This window comes from Oncorhynchus mykiss, chromosome 23 (genome assembly GCF_013265735.2).
Source record: "Oncorhynchus mykiss isolate Arlee chromosome 23, USDA_OmykA_1.1, whole genome shotgun sequence".
Lineage (NCBI taxonomy): Eukaryota > Metazoa > Chordata > Actinopteri > Salmoniformes > Salmonidae > Oncorhynchus > Oncorhynchus mykiss.
The window spans coordinates 8,715,067-8,732,800 of NC_048587.1; the positions used below are offsets into that span (position 1 = coordinate 8,715,067).

General features: G+C 47.4%; 1 protein-coding gene across 1 annotated transcript; it reads left to right on the top strand.

Moving 5' to 3' along the window:
• The first annotated feature begins 848 nt into the window (after positions 1 to 848).
• LOC118943826 (pyroglutamylated RF-amide peptide receptor-like) lies at positions 849 to 13,595 on the top strand. Its single transcript, XM_036959869.1, has 6 exons — positions 849 to 1,502; positions 2,527 to 2,685; positions 4,087 to 4,148; positions 9,545 to 9,780; positions 10,829 to 10,926; positions 12,238 to 13,595. The coding sequence occupies exons 1-6, from the start codon at positions 1,145 to 1,147 to the stop codon at positions 12,654 to 12,656; spliced, it is 1,332 nt and encodes a 443-aa protein (XP_036815764.1). The 5' UTR covers positions 849 to 1,144; the 3' UTR covers positions 12,657 to 13,595.
• Positions 13,596 to 17,734: the final 4,139 nt, after the last annotated feature.

Below are 17,734 nucleotides of genomic sequence, written 5' to 3' on the forward strand. Positions count from 1 at the left end.
TTCCAATGCTTCCCATGTCGCTAGGAGACTCAGCTCCCAACACAGCCTCTCACTTAGGGTCCAATGCTTCCCATGTCGCTAGGAGACTCAGCTCCCAACACAGCCTCTCACTTAGGGTCCAATGTTTCCCATGTTGCTAGGAGACTCAGGTCCCAACACAGCCTCTCACTTAGGGTCCAATGCTTCCCATGTCGCGAGGAGACTCAGCTCCCAACACAGCCTCTCACTTAGGGTCCAATGCTTCCCATGTCACTAGGAGACTCAGCTCCCTACACAGCCTCTCACTTAGGGTCCAATGTTTCCCATGTTGCTTGGAGACTCAACACAATATAGAAAAATCATCCTTAACAAACAATGGGTAACTTGCACCCAATTACATAAATCCATATATATGTTGAGTCCAAGTGTAATGTTCATGCAGGCTGTACTTGAAAAGTACTATATATACACAAAACATTTGATTGAAAGACGGGACCCTTGTCAGAATCCCCATAACAGTTCTGAGATAGGACTGTATAATAGAATCACAGCCATCTGTTTGCAAAGGAAGTGTGTTGTTGTCGAACAGCGCATCTCTGAAGAGCACTGTGCACAAAAACAAATTACTATGTAACTAACTCGAGTAGATGCAATGATAAGACAAGTTGATTGACTCCTCCTCTATATGAGTTCAGGGAATTGAACACAAGGATCAAAACCAGGAATGACCTTTTCATGAGACCTCAATCTTGTATAGGCTATGATGAAAAGCACAAAATCACACAAACAAAAAATATGAATCTGTTTCCATAAAGCTGTGCGTGTGCGTGTGCGCCTTCTGTCTTTTGAGGCCTGGAATGACAGCTAATTGGGTGTTCCACCCCTTGACGGACAGAGGTTATACGCCCACAGCAACAACAGCAGACTAACAACGTGCGGTATAGGCTAGAAGTGTCACTCAGACACGTTCCTCTTGCCTCTGGACACCGGAGAAATGCACTATCTAGCCGCAGCACAGTGGAAATATGTTTTTTTGGAGGAGCGCACCAGTGCGCACTGCTTGGAGTAGCCTAATCAGCCACACGTGTATAACACACACGTTTCGTGGGAAAACACATCTGTCTGTAGTGGCTGTACTACTGGAATTTACATAAAGTCCTAGAAAATGACAACGGCAACAGAAATGGGGTCCACGAAAATAACACCCGAGGTTCTGCAAGAGATGCTACAACATTACAATTTAACGCGACAAGAGTTCATCGAGTCTTACAACATACAGCCGCTTGTCTACGTCCCTGAGTTGCCGTTGGGCGCTAAGACTACTTTCGTCATTATGTATGCTATCATATTCGTCCTGGCTTTGGTTGGGAACAGTTTGGTTGTCTACATAGTGGTGCGTAAAAGAGCAATACAGACCTCCACTAATATCTTCATCTGTTCTCTGGCGGTGAGCGATCTTCTTATCACATTCTTCTGTATCCCGTTCACCTTGTTGCAGAACATCTCCTCGGAATGGCTCGGAGGTGAGTTCCTATGTTCCATGATTCCATCAACAGCTGTCTGCTCTGCACGGAATGTCTACTGGTTGAATTAACGTGATTTCCGCGTCGTTTCAATGAAATTACATTGAACTAAAGTGGAATTAGACGTTGGATTGATTTATGTGCCCAGTGGGGTGCCTACTGTCATTGATAGTTTGAATAAACTTTAGAAGCCTATATGTAATCGTTGTGGTGTTTTCCATCCTATAATAATATGGAAGTGCATTCAATTTGGCAGTAGTTTATGAATATTATAATCTGAGCCTTGACACTCATTGATTTATGAACGGGTTGTGTTTGCAGAGCGTTTTTTTTAATATAATTTCAAGAGAATCTCAGTGTATTATTGCCTTCTGGTGCCTTCTACAGTTGAATGAAATTGATAGATGTGGGTCACTCAACCCATCAGTCAAAAATGTTGACGTTAATAACCAACCAACCAACGTGGGAGGTAATAGGCTACAGAGCAGTGCCTTACCGAGTATTTTATTTCCATAGTTGTAGTCTAAGTAAACAGTTTTTAATCGATGTTCTGGTTTTTGCCGGACATTAGGGTTTATAGGTGGCTTGAGAGTTATTTCACCTTTTTCAGTATTTCACACAAGATTTTTAGAGCAAGCAATATCACATTCGTTTTGTGATTAAAGGTTATTCTGTGAATTGTCACAAAATAGCCTATTTTGTTTGAATGGGTGAGGATCAGCCTTCTAGGGGACTATACATCGAAGCCAAGGGGATTTAGGAGTGAAGGTTACCAACACACGAATTTCCCCATGCTGTTATATAACGAGAGCCATACCGGCTGCAGTACACAGGCAGCTCAATTATGATATGTTGCCCAATTCTTGACGAGCTGATTTGATTGGTCAAAATACCAATTAGTGAGAAAAGATCGGAATTGGTCTGTGTAATCGCAGCCAATGAGAGAACATATGAGGAAACTTCTGCTTGTTCCATGTACAGTGTGTTTTTTTTGAGTGACACTTCTAACCCCTTCTCTTCATAGGTGTTCTCATCTGCAAGACGATTCCTTTTGTTCAGACTATGGCCATAGTGACGGGGATTCTCACAATGACCTGCATCGCCGTGGAGAGGTACCAGGGAATTGTCTACCCCTTGAAAATGAGGAGGCAGTACACTCCGAAAAGAGCATACAAGATGCTAGGTAGGTATGCTTTTAAAAATAAACACTCCTTCTGCTTTTGTCTTAATGGTGTATGTCAGTGAGAACAGAGAAGGAAGGGTGGGGAAGAGGAGAAATGAGAGAGGAGAGTGGGAGAAGAGGAGAGTGGGAGAAGAAGCGGAGAGGAGACTAAAGGTCACTGGGTACAGAGTTGTGAGAGGATAGTAAGATAAAAGATAAGATACATGGAATTGCATAGTAGCATATGAGAGTTCTTCAGTTATGGTTGAATTTCTTTCATAATATACAAAAACAGTGGAGTATGGTGTGTAGATAAGTGGGGAAAAAACATAAAGCTCTGAGGCACTGACAACAAAAAGAGAAGGAAAATGTCTTGACCTGACCTCCATCTTTTATCTTTATCTTTATCATCTTTCATCTTACTATCCTCTCACAATGGTAGTGGAATTAACATTAATACATTCTCTGGCAACAGCTTTGGTGTACATTTCTGCAGTCAGCATGCCAATGGCATGCTCCTCAACTTGATACATCTGTGGCATTGTGTTGTGTGACAAAACTCCACATTTTAGAGTGGCCTTTTATTAACCCCCAGCACAAGGTGCACCTGTGTAATGATCAAGCTGTTTAATCAGCTTCATGATATGCCACACCTGTCAGGTGGATGGATTATCTTGGCAAAGGAGAAATGCTAACTAACAGGGATGTAAACAAATGTGTACAAACATTTTAGAGAAATTCCCTTTTTGTGTGTATGGAACATTGCTGGGATCTTTGTTTGTATTTTTGTTCAGTGTGTATAGGAGATTGGGTGCCATTTGGTACGAGACCTAACTCTAACCAAACACTATGGCATGATGCTAGACTTGTGTGTTGAATTCATATGTTAAACATACAGGATAGGAACATTCTATTCCAGCCACCCAAGGAACATTCTATTCCAGCTACCCAATAGATATACAGGATAGGAACATTCTATTCCAGCTGCCCAATAGACATACAGGATAGGAACATTCTATTCTAGCTACCCAATAGATATACAGGATAGGAACATTTTATTCCAGCTGCCCAATCGATATACAGGATAGGAACATTCTATGCCAGCTGCCCAATAGACATACAGGATAGGAACATTCTATTCCAGCTACCCAATCGATATACAGGATAGGAACATTCTATTCCAGCTACCCAATAGAAATACAGGATAGCGTATTGCAACAAACTCATTGTAATACACAGCTAAAATCTCTTAATTAAAAATATGATAATGGTAAAATTTTACACACACATGAAGGTACAAATGTGAAAAATTGGTGGATACAGTGTTTTGGAAAGAAACTCTTCATATGTGTACAGTATATGATGTATTACTTGTGGTATTGTGAGGAAGTCATTGTATTGAGACATGTCTTCTTTGTGCAGGACTTGTATGGAGTGCATCAGTGGTTGTGGGATCCCCAATGCTGTTCGTACAGCAACTAGAGGTATGTCAAGCCCCTCCCAGCACAGCTACTATAGCTTCAAATCAAATCCAAAACGCTTACAGTAAACATCCTGGCACCAAAGAAGCTGACCTGACCTAACTTAACCTGGCCTAACCTAACCTAACCTGGCCTAACCTAATCTGGCCTAACCTAACCTAACTTAACCTGGCCTAACCTAACTTAACCTGGCCTAACCTAACTTAACCTGGCCTGACTTAACCTGGCCTGGCCTGACTTAACCTGGCCTGGCCTGACTTAACCTGGCCTGACCTGACTTAACCTGGCCTGACCTGACTTAACCTGGCCTGACCTGACTTAACCTGGCCTGACCTGACTTAACCTGGCCTGACCTGACTTAACCTGGCCTGACCTGACTTAACCTGGCCTGACCTGACTTAACCTGGCCTGACCTGACTTAACCTGGCCTGACCTGACTTAACCTGGCCTGACCTAACTTGGCCTGGCCTGACCTAACTTGGCCTGGCCTGACCTGACTTGGCCTGGCCTGACCTGACTTGGCCTGGCCTGACCTGACTTGGCCTGGCCTGACCTGACTTGGCCTGGCCTGACCTGACTTGGCCTGGCCTGACCTGACTTGGCCTGGCCTAACTTGGCCTGGCCTGACCTAACTTGGCCTGGCCTAACTTGGCCTGGCCTGACCTAACTTGGCCTGGCCTGACCTAACTTGGCCTGGCCTGACCTAACTTGGCCTGGCCTGACCTAACTTGGCCTGGCCTGACCTGACTTGACCTGACCTGACTTGGCCTGGCCTGACCTGACCTGACTTGGCCTGGCCTGACCTGACCTGACTTGGCCTGGCCTGACCTGACCTGACTTGGCCTGGCCTGACCTGACTTGGCCTGGCCTGACCTGACCTGACTTGGCCTGGCCTGACCTGACCTGACTTGGCCTGGCCTGACCTGACCTGACTTGGCCTGGCCTGACCTGACCTGACTTGGCCTGGCCTGACCTGACTTGGCCTGGCCTGACCTGACCTGACTTGGCCTGACCTGACCTGACTTGGCCTGACCTGACCTGACTTGGCCTGGCCTGACCTGACCTGATCTGACCTGACTTGGCCTGACCTGACCTGACCTGGCCTGGCCTGACCTGACCTGACTTGGCCTGACCTGACTTGACCTGACTTGGCCTGACCTGACCTGACCTGACTTGGCCTGACCTGACCTGACTTGGCCTGGCCTGACCTGACTTGACCTGACCTGACTTGGCCTGGCCTGACCTGACTTGGCCTGGCCTAACTTGGCCTGGCCTAACTTGGCCTGGCCTGACCTAACTTGGCCTGGCCTGACCTAACTTGGCCTGGCCTGACCTAACTTGGCCTGGCCTGACCTGACTTGACCTGACCTGACTTGGCCTGGCCTGACCTGACCTGACTTGGCCTGGCCTGACCTGACCTGACTTGGCCTGGCCTGACCTGACCTGACTTGGCCTGGCCTGACCTGACTTGGCCTGGCCTGACCTGACCTGACTTGGCCTGGCCTGACCTGACCTGACTTGGCCTGGCCTGACCTGACCTGACTTGGCCTGGCCTGACCTGACCTGACTTGGCCTGGCCTGACCTGACTTGGCCTGGCCTGACCTGACCTGACTTGGCCTGACCTGACCTGACTTGGCCTGACCTGACCTGACTTGGCCTGGCCTGACCTGACCTGACCTGACCTGACTTGGCCTGACCTGACCTGACCTGGCCTGGCCTGACCTGACCTGACTTGGCCTGACCTGACTTGACCTGACTTGGCCTGACCTGACCTGACCTGACTTGGCCTGACCTGACCTGACTTGGCCTGGCCTGACCTGACTTGACCTGACCTGACTTGGCCTGGCCTGACCTGACTTGGCCTGGCCTAACTTGGCCTGGCCTAACTTGGCCTGGCCTGACCTAACTTGGCCTGGCCTGACCTAACTTGGCCTGGCCTGACCTAACTTGGCCTGGCCTGACCTAACTTGGCCTGGCCTGACCTGACTTGACCTGACCTGACTTGGCCTGGCCTGACCTGACCTGACTTGGCCTGGCCTGACCTGACCTGACTTGGCCTGGCCTGACCTGACCTGACTTGGCCTGGCCTGACCTGACTTGGCCTGGCCTGACCTGACCTGACTTGGCCTGGCCTGACCTGACCTGACTTGGCCTGGCCTGACCTGACCTGACTTGGCCTGGCCTGACCTGACTTGGCCTGGCCTGACCTGACCTGACTTGGCCTGACCTGACCTGACTTGGCCTGACCTGACCTGACTTGGCCTGGCCTGACCTGACCTGACCTGACCTGACTTGGCCTGACCTGACCTGACCTGACTTGGCCTGGCCTGACCTGACCTGACTTGGCCTGACCTGACTTGACCTGACTTGGCCTGACCTGACCTGACCTGACTTGGCCTGACCTGACCTGACTTGGCCTGGCCTGACCTGACTTGACCTGACTTGGCCTGACCTGACCTGACCTGACTTGGCCTGGCCTGACCTGACTTGGCCTGACCTGACCTGACTTGACTTGGCCTGACCTGACTTGGCCTGACCTGACCTGACTTGACCTGACTTGGCCTGGCCTGACCTGACTTGACTTGGCCTGGCCTGACCTGACTTGACTTGGCCTGGCCTGACCTGACCTGACTTGGCCTGACCTGACTTGGCCTGACCTGACCTGACTTGGCCTGGCCTGACCTGACTTGGCCTGACCTGACCTGACTTGGCCTGGCCTGACCTGACCTGACCTGACTTGGCCTGGCCTGACCTGACTTGGCCTGACCTGACCTGACCTGACTTGGCCTGGCCTGACCTGACTTGGCCTGACCTGACCTGACTTGACTTGGCCTGACCTGACTTGGCCTGACCTGACCTGACTTGGCCTGACCTGACTTGGCCTGGCCTGACCTGACTTGACTTGGCCTGGCCTGACCTGACCTGACTTGGCCTGACCTGACCTGACTTGGCCTGGCCTGGTCTGACCTGACCTGACTTGGCCTGGCCTGACCTGACCTGATTTGGCCTGGCCTGACCTGACCTGACTTGGCCTGGCCTGACCTGACTTGACCTGGCCTGACCTGACCTGACTTGGCCTGACCTGACCTGACTTGACCTGACCTGACTTGGCCTGACCTGACCTGACCTGACTTGGCCTGGCCTGACCTGACTTGGCCTGACCTGACCTGACCTGACTTGGCCTGACCTGACCTGACTTGGCCTGGCCTGACCTGACCTAACTTGGCCTGGCCTGACCTGACCTGACCTGACCTGACCTAACTTGGCCTGGCCTGACCTGACCTGACTTGGCCTGACCTGACCTGACCTGACCTAACTTGGCCTGGCCTGACCTGACCTGACCTAACTTGGCCTGGCCTGACCTGACCTAACTTGGCCTGGCCTGACCTGACCTAACCTGACCTGACATGACCTAACTTGGCCTGGCCTGACCTGACCTGACCTAACTTGGCCTGGCCTGACCTGACCTGACTTGGCCTGGCCTGACCTGACCTGACTTGGCCTGGCCTGACCTGACCTGACCTAACTTGGCCTGGCCTGACCTGACCTGACCTAACTTGGCCTGGCCTGACCTGACCTGACCTAACTTGGCCTGGCCTGACCTAACCTGACTTAACTTGGCCTGGCCTGACCTAACCTGACCTAACTTGGCCTGGCCTGACCTAACCTGACCTAACTTGGCCTGGCCTGACCTGACCTAACTTGGCCTGGCCTGACCTGACCTAACTTGGCCTGGCCTGACCTGACCTAACTTGGCCTGGCCTGACCTGACCTAACTTGGCCTGGCCTGACCTGAACTAACTTGGCCTGGCCTGACCTGACCTAACTTGGCCTGGCCTGACCTGACCTAACTTGGCCTGGCCTGACCTGACCTAACTTGGCCTGGCCTGACCTGACCTAACTTGGCCTAGCCTGACCTGACCTAACTTGGCCTGGCCTGACCTGACCTAACTTGGCCTGGCCTGACCTGACCTAACTTGGCCTGGCCTGACCTGACCTAACTTGGCCTGGCCTGACCTGACCTAACTTGGCCTGGCCTGACCTGACCTAACTTGGCCTGGCCTGACCTGACCTAACTTGGCCTGGCCTGACCTGACCTAACTTGGCCTGGCCTGACCTGACCTAACTTGGCCTGGCCTGACCTGACCTAACTTGGCCTGGCCTGACCTGACCTAACTTGGCCTGGCCTGACCTGACCTAACTTGGCCTGGCCTGACCTGACCTAACTTGGCCTGGCCTGACCTGACCTAACTTGGCCTGGCCTGACCTGACCTAACTTGGCCTGGCCTGACCTGACCTAACTTGGCCTGGCCTGACCTGACCTAACTTGGCCTGGCCTGACCTGACCTAACTTGGCCTGGCCTGACCTGACCTAACTTGGCCTGGCCTGGCCTGACCTGACCTGACCTAACTTGGCCTGGCCTGACTTGACCTAACTTGGCCTGGCCTGACTTGACCTAACTTGGCCTGGCCTGACCTGACCTAACTTGGCCTGGCCTGACCTAACTTGGCCTGACCTAACTTGGCCTGGCCTGACCTGACCTAACTTGGCCTGACCTGACCTGACCTGACCTAACTTGGCCTGGCCTGACCTGACCTAACTTGGCCTGGCCTGGCCTGACCTGACCTGACCTAACTTGGCCTGGCCTGACCTGACCTAACTTGGCCTGGCCTGACCTGACCTAACTTGGCCTGGCCTGACCTAACTTGGCCTGACCTGACCTGACCTGACCTAACTTGGCCTGACCTGACCTGACCTAACTTGGCCTGACCTGACCTGACTTAACCTGGCCTGACCTGACCTGACTTAACCTGGCCTGACCTGACTTAACCTGGCCTGACCTGACCTAACTTAACCTAACCTAACCTGGCCTGACCTGACCTGACCTGACCTGACCTGACCTAACTTAACCTGGCCTAACTTAGCCTGGCCTGACCTGACCTAATTTAGCCTGGCCTGACCTAACTTAGCCTGGCCTGACCTGACCTGACCTGACTTGGCCTGACCTGACCTAATTTAGCCTGGCCTGACCTGACCTGACTTGGCCTGGCCTGACCTGACCTGACCTGACTTGGCCTGGCCTGACGTAACTTAGCCTGGCCTGACCTGACCAGACTTAGCCTGACCTAACCAAACCTAATCTGACTTAACCTGACCTGACCTAACCTTACCTGACCTAACCGAACTTAACCTAACCTGATCTATCTTGACCTAACCTAACTTAACCTGACCTAACCAAACCTAATCTGACTTAACCTGACCTAACCTTACCTAATTTTACCTGACCTGACCTAACCAAACTTAAACCTAACCAAATCGGTCGCTTTCAGAATCACTCCAGAAAACCAAAAGCTGTGATTGAATGATTCATTGATGTGTTTCCCCCTCCATTCCCAGGTGAAGTATGACTTCCTGTACGACCACCACCACGTGTGTTGTCAGGAGCGTTGGCGTTCCCTGATCCACAGACAAGTGTACACCACCTTCATCATGGTCGCTCTGTTCCTGATGCCCATGGTAGCCATGTTGTTTCTCTACACACGGATAGGGATAGAGCTGTGGATCAGGAAGAGGGTGGGGGACTCCTCTGTCCTGAACACCATGAACCACAGAGAGGTCAACAAAATATCCAGGTACTCTACATATACGCAGACGTCTTTCATTGTGATAGATATAGGGAAGAATGAGAGATGGGAGAGAGGAGCCAGGAGAGGACTGGCCACCCCTCAGAGCCTGGTTCCTCTTCACCAGGTACAGCCAGGAGAGGACTGATCACCCTTCAGAGCCTAGTTCCTCTCTGGAATGAGAGATGAGCCAGGAGAGGACTGACCACCCCTCAGAGCCTAGTTCCTCTCTAGAATGAGAGAGGAGAGATGAGCCAGGAGTAGACTAGCCACCCCTCAGAGCCTGGTTCCTCTCTACCCAGTACTGGCAGGAGAAGACTGGCCACCCCTCAGAGCCTGGTTCCTCTCTACCCAGTACAGCCAGTAGAGGACTGGCCACCCCTCAGAGCCTGGTTCCTCTCTACCCAGTACAGCCAGTAGAGGACTGGCCACCCCTCAGAGCCTGGTTCCTCTGTACCAGGTACAGACAGGAGAAGACTGGCCACCCCTCAGAAACTGGTTCTTCTCTACCCAGTACAGTCAGTAGAGGACTGGCCACCCCTCAGAGCCTGGTTCCTCTCTACCCAGAACAGCCAGAAGAGGACTGGTCACCTCTTAGAGCCTGGTTCCTCTCTACCCAGTACAGCCAGTAGAGGAATGGCCACCCCTCAGAGCCTGGTTCCTCTGTACCAGGTACAGACAGGAGAGGACTGGCCACCCCTCAGAGCCTGGTTCCTCTGTACCAGGTACATACAGGAGAGGAATGGCCACCCCTCAGAGCCTGGTTCCTCTCTAGGTAACTGCTGATTGTAAAAAAGGCTTTATAAAATGCACTGTATTTATTGATTGAGGTGAACTGATATGAAAAGTTGAAAGCACCTGGGTGTTGAACCGCGGTCTGAGTTGACTGGAGTTGGCAGCACTATTGCCAGACCATTCAGGCACACAGAGAACTCTTCTAAAATCCCAGTTGAAATGCATTGTGCAGGATGACACCTGCATGTCTCTCCATACAGGAAGAATAAAAGAAAGGGAATAAGCGCGAGAAGGTTAGAACATTCTTTATTGATTTTCACAGGAAGAAGAAGCGAGCTGTAAAAATGATGATTACCATCGTTCTGCTGTTCACGATCTGTTGGGCTCCGTTTCATACCGTTCACATGCTGTTTGAGTACAGTAAGTATATGATCTATCACACTACAATAACGACAATAGGGCTAGGTCTAACAAGCTGAAATAGGGTGTAGTACATATAGCATAAACAATCACCGTCACATAGGTTCACCTTTACATTCAGGTTTAACTGTAACTCAGAGGCAGGTGTAAATCTTACGGTTCAGCATGTTTTTCACTAACCACGTTTCCATTAAACCATGTCATGCGGATGAATTACCTGATGCATGAAAACAAAAAGTCACGACAAGTCTGATTGAAACATGACATGTCGGTACAAGACTGTGCTGACAAAACTATTTGTTCGTTCGACATGGTGGGATCTTTTTGTGTCGGTAAAATGTATTATATAAGAAATGGCGGTGGAAACGCCGCGATGCGCAAATGATTAATATAATAACCATCATATCTAAGTAAAGTTGGAGTCACGTGATGATATGTTGTGTGGTCCTCTCACTACGACTCGGGGAAACATGCCGTTTATTAGCCTACAGATTAAATCAATTATGTTCAACTTCACAGGGTGGTGAATGTGCAATGAGCTTGATGCTCCTTTCCAATAAATGTCGAGGGTCTTATTCTGGTGACATGATGATCGATGCTTGGCTGCCGTTTCACAAATACACATCATTTGACTCTTTTTCATAATTATCTCATAATGTGGGTAGCCTACCCGCACTGCGTCCGCGAGCTGTTGACTAGCGCTCATATACCAAGACCAGAGTGAGCACATCCGCTATATAATGCAACAGTTTTTGTGATACAAGTATCAGTCGAGCTGGAAATGCGATGGAAACCCATTTAACTTGTATTTTTCCATTCGGTACATGAAAATGTAACAGTACAGCCTCTTATCGGGGCTCTCGAGAGGCGCAGAGGTCTAAGGCACTGCATCTCAGTGCAAGAGGTGCCACTAGTGTACCTGGTTTGAATCCAAGCTGTATCATATCTGGTTGTGCTTGAGAGTCCCATAGCGTGGCGCACAATTGACCCAGTGCCGTCCACTGTAAACAAGAATATGTTCTTTTAACTGACTTGCCTAGTTAAAATTGAAAACGTTTAAATCAGCAAACAGTCTGTTTTTTTATTTGTTTCTTAAGAGAAACAATTATTGTAGTGATGTCCTATATTTGTTACTGTATTGTAATTTCCCCAAAATTATGATGGAAACATCTTTGGTGGAAAATGCAATATTGTTATATGGAGATTTTAGAATATTCAAATGAAACTCTGTCGCAAATTGGATGGAAACCTAGCTACAAATATTGTCTAAATACAGCTAAACTAATCCCCAAAAACCTTCCTTTCATCTAGACAACCTAGAGGAGAACTCTGACGAGGGGACGGTGAACATGATCATCGCCATCGTCCAGGCCATCGGCTTCTCCAACTCCTTCAACAACCCGATCATCTACGCCTTCATGAACGAGAACTTCAAGAAGAGCTGTGTGGCTACCTTGTCCCGCTGCCTCAGGAAGCCCTCCAACCACCGGGGCGGCGCTGTGGAGACGCCCAACAACCCCACTGTACTCTTTATTAGACCACTGAAGAGGGAGGCCTTCTCAGAGACTGGAGGTGGGGCTAATGGAGGTTTGGCGCAGGGTGTGCTGGAGAACGGTCCGTCTGTCTCCTCTCAGACCTCCTCAGCCTTAGCAGGGGAGAAGATGACGGAGAACACTCAGCTACCCAGTGAACAGTGTAGATCTGTTGAAATAGTCTCGTTACAGACTTAAAAAAAGAAGCACTCCAGTCTCCTTTTCACCTCATTTATCCAAGTGTACATTATGGGATAAATTAGTACAGGTTCAGAAGCGTACCTTTTGGAAAAGGTAGAAATGATCCTATTTAGGTTACCACCACAGTGACAACGCAGTCTGTTCCTTTAAGTGGCAAAAATGTACCACTAAAACGTTTTTTTGGGGTGTTGTTTTAAAAACTGTATGGTGCAAAGCCTTATTTGCATTTTTCCCAGGCTGCAAAAATGTACCACTAAAACATTTTTTTGGGGTGTTGTTTTAAAAACTGTATGGTGCAAAGCCTTATTTGCATTTTTCCCAGGCTGCCTTTCAAGTGAATTTTAGAGTTACCAGTACCATCAATCACTGTTTGCTTGTGACACAGACAACAAAGTGATATGGAATTCTCATTGGAATGCAGCCAGAGTTAGAATACCCCCAAATTTTAACTTTTAAATCACCCTCAACCGGCATTTAAAATGACTGCCAAAGTAGGAAAGATTGATAAATGAGAGTCCCTAAACCATCTAAACAGGAACAACCATCTCAGTAACGGGTGAAATAAGTCCTACTACTAACAGATTGGATGAGTTAAAAAAAAAAGTATGTTATTTATCTCTGTGTAGCATAAGATCAATCAAACATATTGAAACAAACAATTCTAAAAATCAACCTGCGAAAGTGCATGCTGGGAAATATGAAAATGGGATTGGTTTTTGAGAGCATATTGGGTACAAAAATGTACCATTATACTAGATTATCTGCAAATGTACCCTAAAAAGGTACTCAACAGTACCATGTGAGATTATGTGTTTCTCTTAAGGTACATTGTGTATTTTAATATTTTTGTACACCAGGAAACAACGCTGTACCCTATTCATACCTTTTTTTTCTGAGTGTGCATTCGGAAAGTATTCAGACCTCTTGACTTTTTCCACATTTTGTTAAGTTACGGCCTTATTCTAAAATGGATTGAATAAAACATTTTCCCTCATCAATCTACACACAATACCCCATAATGACATCACAATACCCCATAATGACATCACAATACCAGGTTTAGACATTTTTGCACATTTATTAATAATAATATAGAAATACCTTATTTACATAAGTATTCAGACCCTTTGCTATGAGACATGAAATTGAGCTCAGATGCATCCTGTTTCCATTGATCATCCTTGAGATGTTTCTACAATTTGATTGGAGTCCACCTGTGGTCAATTCAGATTTGAAAAAGCACACACAGTTGTCTCACAATGTCTCACAGTTGACATGTCAGAGCAAAAACCCAAGCCATGAGGTCGAAGGAATTGTCCTAGAGCTCCGAGACAGGATTGTGTCAAAGCACAAATATGGGGAAGGGTACCAAAACATTTCTGCAGCATTGAAGGTCCCTAAGAACACAGTGGCTTCCATCATTCTTAAATGGAAGAAGTTTGGAACCACCAAGACTCTTCCTAGAGCTGGCCACCCTGCCAAACTGATCAATCAGGGGAGAAGGGCCTTGGTCAGGGAGGTGACTAAGAACCTGATTGTCACTCTAACAGAGCTCCAGAGTTCCTCTGTGGAGATGGGAGAACCTTCCAGAAGTACAACCATCTCTGCAGCACCACCAATCAGGCCTTTATGGTAGAGTGTCCAGACGGAAGCCAACCTCAGTAAAAAGCACATCACAGCCCGGTTGGAGTTTGCCAAAAGGCACCCAAAGGAAACAAGATGCTCTGGTCTCATGAAACCAAGATTAAACACTTTGAACTCTTCGGCCTGAATGCCAAGCGCCACGTCTGGAGGAAATGTGGCACCATCCCTGCGGTGAAGCATGGTGGTGGCACCATCCCTGCGGTGAAGCATGGTGGTGGCACCATCCCTGCGGTGAAGCATGGTGGTGGCACCATCCCTGCGGTGAAGCATGGTGGTGGCAGCATCCTGCTGTGGGGATGTTTATCAGCGGAAAATAATAGATCTGCAGAAAAGAACGGGAGAAACTCCCCAAATACAGGTGTGCCAAGCTTGTAGCATCATACCCATGAAGACTTGAGGCTGTAATCATTGCCAAAGGTGCGTCAACAAAGTACTGAGTAAAGGGTCTGAATATTTATTAAAAAAAACTATTTTTGCTTTGTCGTTATGGAGTATTGTGTGTAGATTGATGAGGGCGGGGACAATTTGATCCATTCCAGAATAAGGCCGTAAAGTAACAAGATGTGGAAAAAGTCAAGGGGTCTGAATACTTTCGAAGGCACTGGACATATGCCAACATCCGAATAACTATTCCGCAGGACGTACCCTACAATCATCAGACTAAAACAGCCTGGTCAAACCAGCCACTACCCTGCACAGCAGGGGTGACAGTGCCTTCTCACATGTGGCCCCCTCAGCTCTGCAACACTCTACCTGTACTCGTCCAGGAGGCAGCTTTAATCTCCCTCACTTTAAAACACCTATTCAAACTTCTAATGTTTAATGGCTTAATCTGCTTAAAGTCCATCTTCGACATTAGCAGGTAATGTGTTGACGTATTGTGATAGTTTTTTGTTGTTGTTTTGCTTTCTAACTTTATGCGCATTGAGCGTGGGAAATGTGCTATGCAAATGATATATGTATTAATTAGTATTGTTATTGACAGGAAGAGAGCACCACAGCAGGCAGCTAGCAGGCAGCTGTCGTTTAGGAGACGGTAGACCAAAGTCCTGGTGGCAAAACCTCCTACTGCTCAGCTGTACATACGGTAGTGAGAGCTAGTCCATTAACGAACATGATCACTTATAAAAGTACATTTTGTACTTTCACCAAACTACTGTCTTGTAAATGAAGGTAACCACTGCAGGCATCTCAGAGAAGTACAGATTGTGAAGACATGTTTTGAATATGAAATAGAACAGGGTCACCTCAGAAAGATAAAAAAATCCTTTGAAATAGAAAGGACACAAGAGGTTCATTGATTCAGTGTTACCTGATTCAGCATACTGAGAAAGCCAGGTTCATTCACTATTACCTGATTCAGTATTACCTGATTCAGCATGCTGAGAAAGCCAGGTTCATTGATTCAGTGTTACCTGATTCGGCATGCTGAGAAAGCCAGGTTCATTGATTCACTATTACCTGATTCAGCATGCTGAGAAAGCCAGGTTCATTCACTATTACCTGATTCAGCATGCTGAGAAAGCCAGGTTCATTGATTCAGTGTTACCTGATTCAGCATGCTGAGAAAGCCAGGTTCATTGATTCAGTGTTACCTGATTCAGCATGCTGAGAAAGCCAGGTTCATTGATTCACTATTACCTGATTCAGCATGCTGAGAAAGCCAGGTTCATTGATTCAGTGTTACCTGATTCAGCATGCTGAGAAAGCCAGGTTCATTGATTCACTATTACCTGATTCAGCATGCTGAGAAAGCCAGGTTCATTGATTCAGTGTTACCTGATTCAGCATGCTGAGAAAGCCAGGTTCATTGATTCACTATTACCTGATTCAGCATGCTGAGAAAGCCAGGTTCATTGATTCAGTATTAGCTGATTCAGCATGCTGAGAAAGCCAGGTTCATTCAGTATTACCTGATTCAGCATGCTGAGAAAGCCAGGTTCACTGATTCAGTATTACCTGATTCAGCATGCTGAGAAAGCCAGGTTCATTGATTCACTATTACCTGATTCAGCATGCTGAGAAAGCCAGGTTAATTGATTCACTATTACCTGATTCGGCATGCTGAGAAAGCCAGGTTAATTGATTCACTATTACCTGATTCGGCATGCTGAGAAAGCCAGGTTCATTGATTCACTACAGATAATTCCACAACAGACAATACAATAGAGGTATTGGAGTTGGAATACTCAGTAGCATGCAAATCACTACTGTCTGGAGATGGAGGTATCTAATTATAAAGAGGCTAATTACCAATCAATAAATAATCAAGACCATTTTATTTAACTGAAAGGCGTGGCAGGTAGCCTAGTGGTTAGAGCGTTGGACTAGTAACCGAAAGGTTGCAAGTTCGAATCCCCGAGCTGACAAGGTACAAATCTGTCGTTCTTCCCCTGAACAGGCAGCTAACCCACTGTTCCTAGGCCGTCATTGAAAATAATAATTTGTTCTTAACTGACTTGCCTAGTAAAATAAAGATAAAATTAACCTGGTCCCAGATCTATTTGTGCTCTATGCAACTCCATGTTCAAGCCAAACAATGAGTGACAAGTCGGTTGACACAACCCAAACAGACCAACACTCAGGCTTTAATCATTTAACAAATTGTACAAACATGATTTTGTCAATACTTTTCAGCACAAGCTTCTGTATATCTGCTATCAACACTACATGTCATTACTGGACCACAAGTTACATATTGAACTTTTTATGTTTTGTGTCATGAACTACAATGATGCTTCTACATCCGCATTGGTTTCTCTTTGTGGTTTTAGGCCGGGTAAGCACTTTGCGACAACTGATGGAAAAAGGGCTCATCGTGTGTCTGTTGTTGTTGTTACGTGTAAAGCAAGATTATGTTGACGTTTAAAATTTGGATAAAAAAACAAAAAAAAGAACGTGGTTTGTTTTTTTCTTCATTTTTTTGTGTGTAATTACTTCCATTCATGGATCCAAATACAGCTTTTCGGTTGACATCATAATGGCGATAAATAATTAAATGACATCACAATGACGATAAATAATTAAATGACATCACAATGACGATAAATAATAAATGACATCACAATGGAGAGAAAACATCAACCGGTGACTGCATGCCAAATGGGAACCCTGCAGAGCACTACTTTAGACCAGAGCCCCGTGGGCTATTGACTTCACTAGTCCTACTAATTACTGGCTTAGAAGCCTACCTGCTGTTGAAGCCATTAGGTTCTCTGTGTGTGTGAGGGTACTCCCATCCCAGTGGATTAAAAAATGCTCTTATTATCTGCAAGAGAGGCACTGTCAGTTCTCCCATTTCCATATTGGTTTGGTGGAACTCCAAGTCACTGTGACATTTCGGCAGTCGTGTCATATTTGAAACAGATTTCGTCATATCATCTCTGTTAAAGAGATTGAACAGGATCTTTAAGCATTTCCAAATTCTTAAC

Bases quoted from the DNA above. Each gene is read 5' to 3' on its own strand.
- LOC118943826 (XM_036959869.1), top strand. From the start codon at position 1,145: ATGACAACGGCAACAGAAATGGGGTCCACGAAAATAACACCCGAGGTT. The intron at 4,149-9,544 runs GTATGTCAAGCC...CTCCATTCCCAG, and splicing joins TGTTCGTACAGCAACTAGAG to GTGAAGTATGACTTCCTGTA. The intron at 9,781-10,828 runs GTACTCTACATA...TGATTTTCACAG, and splicing joins GAGGTCAACAAAATATCCAG to GAAGAAGAAGCGAGCTGTAA.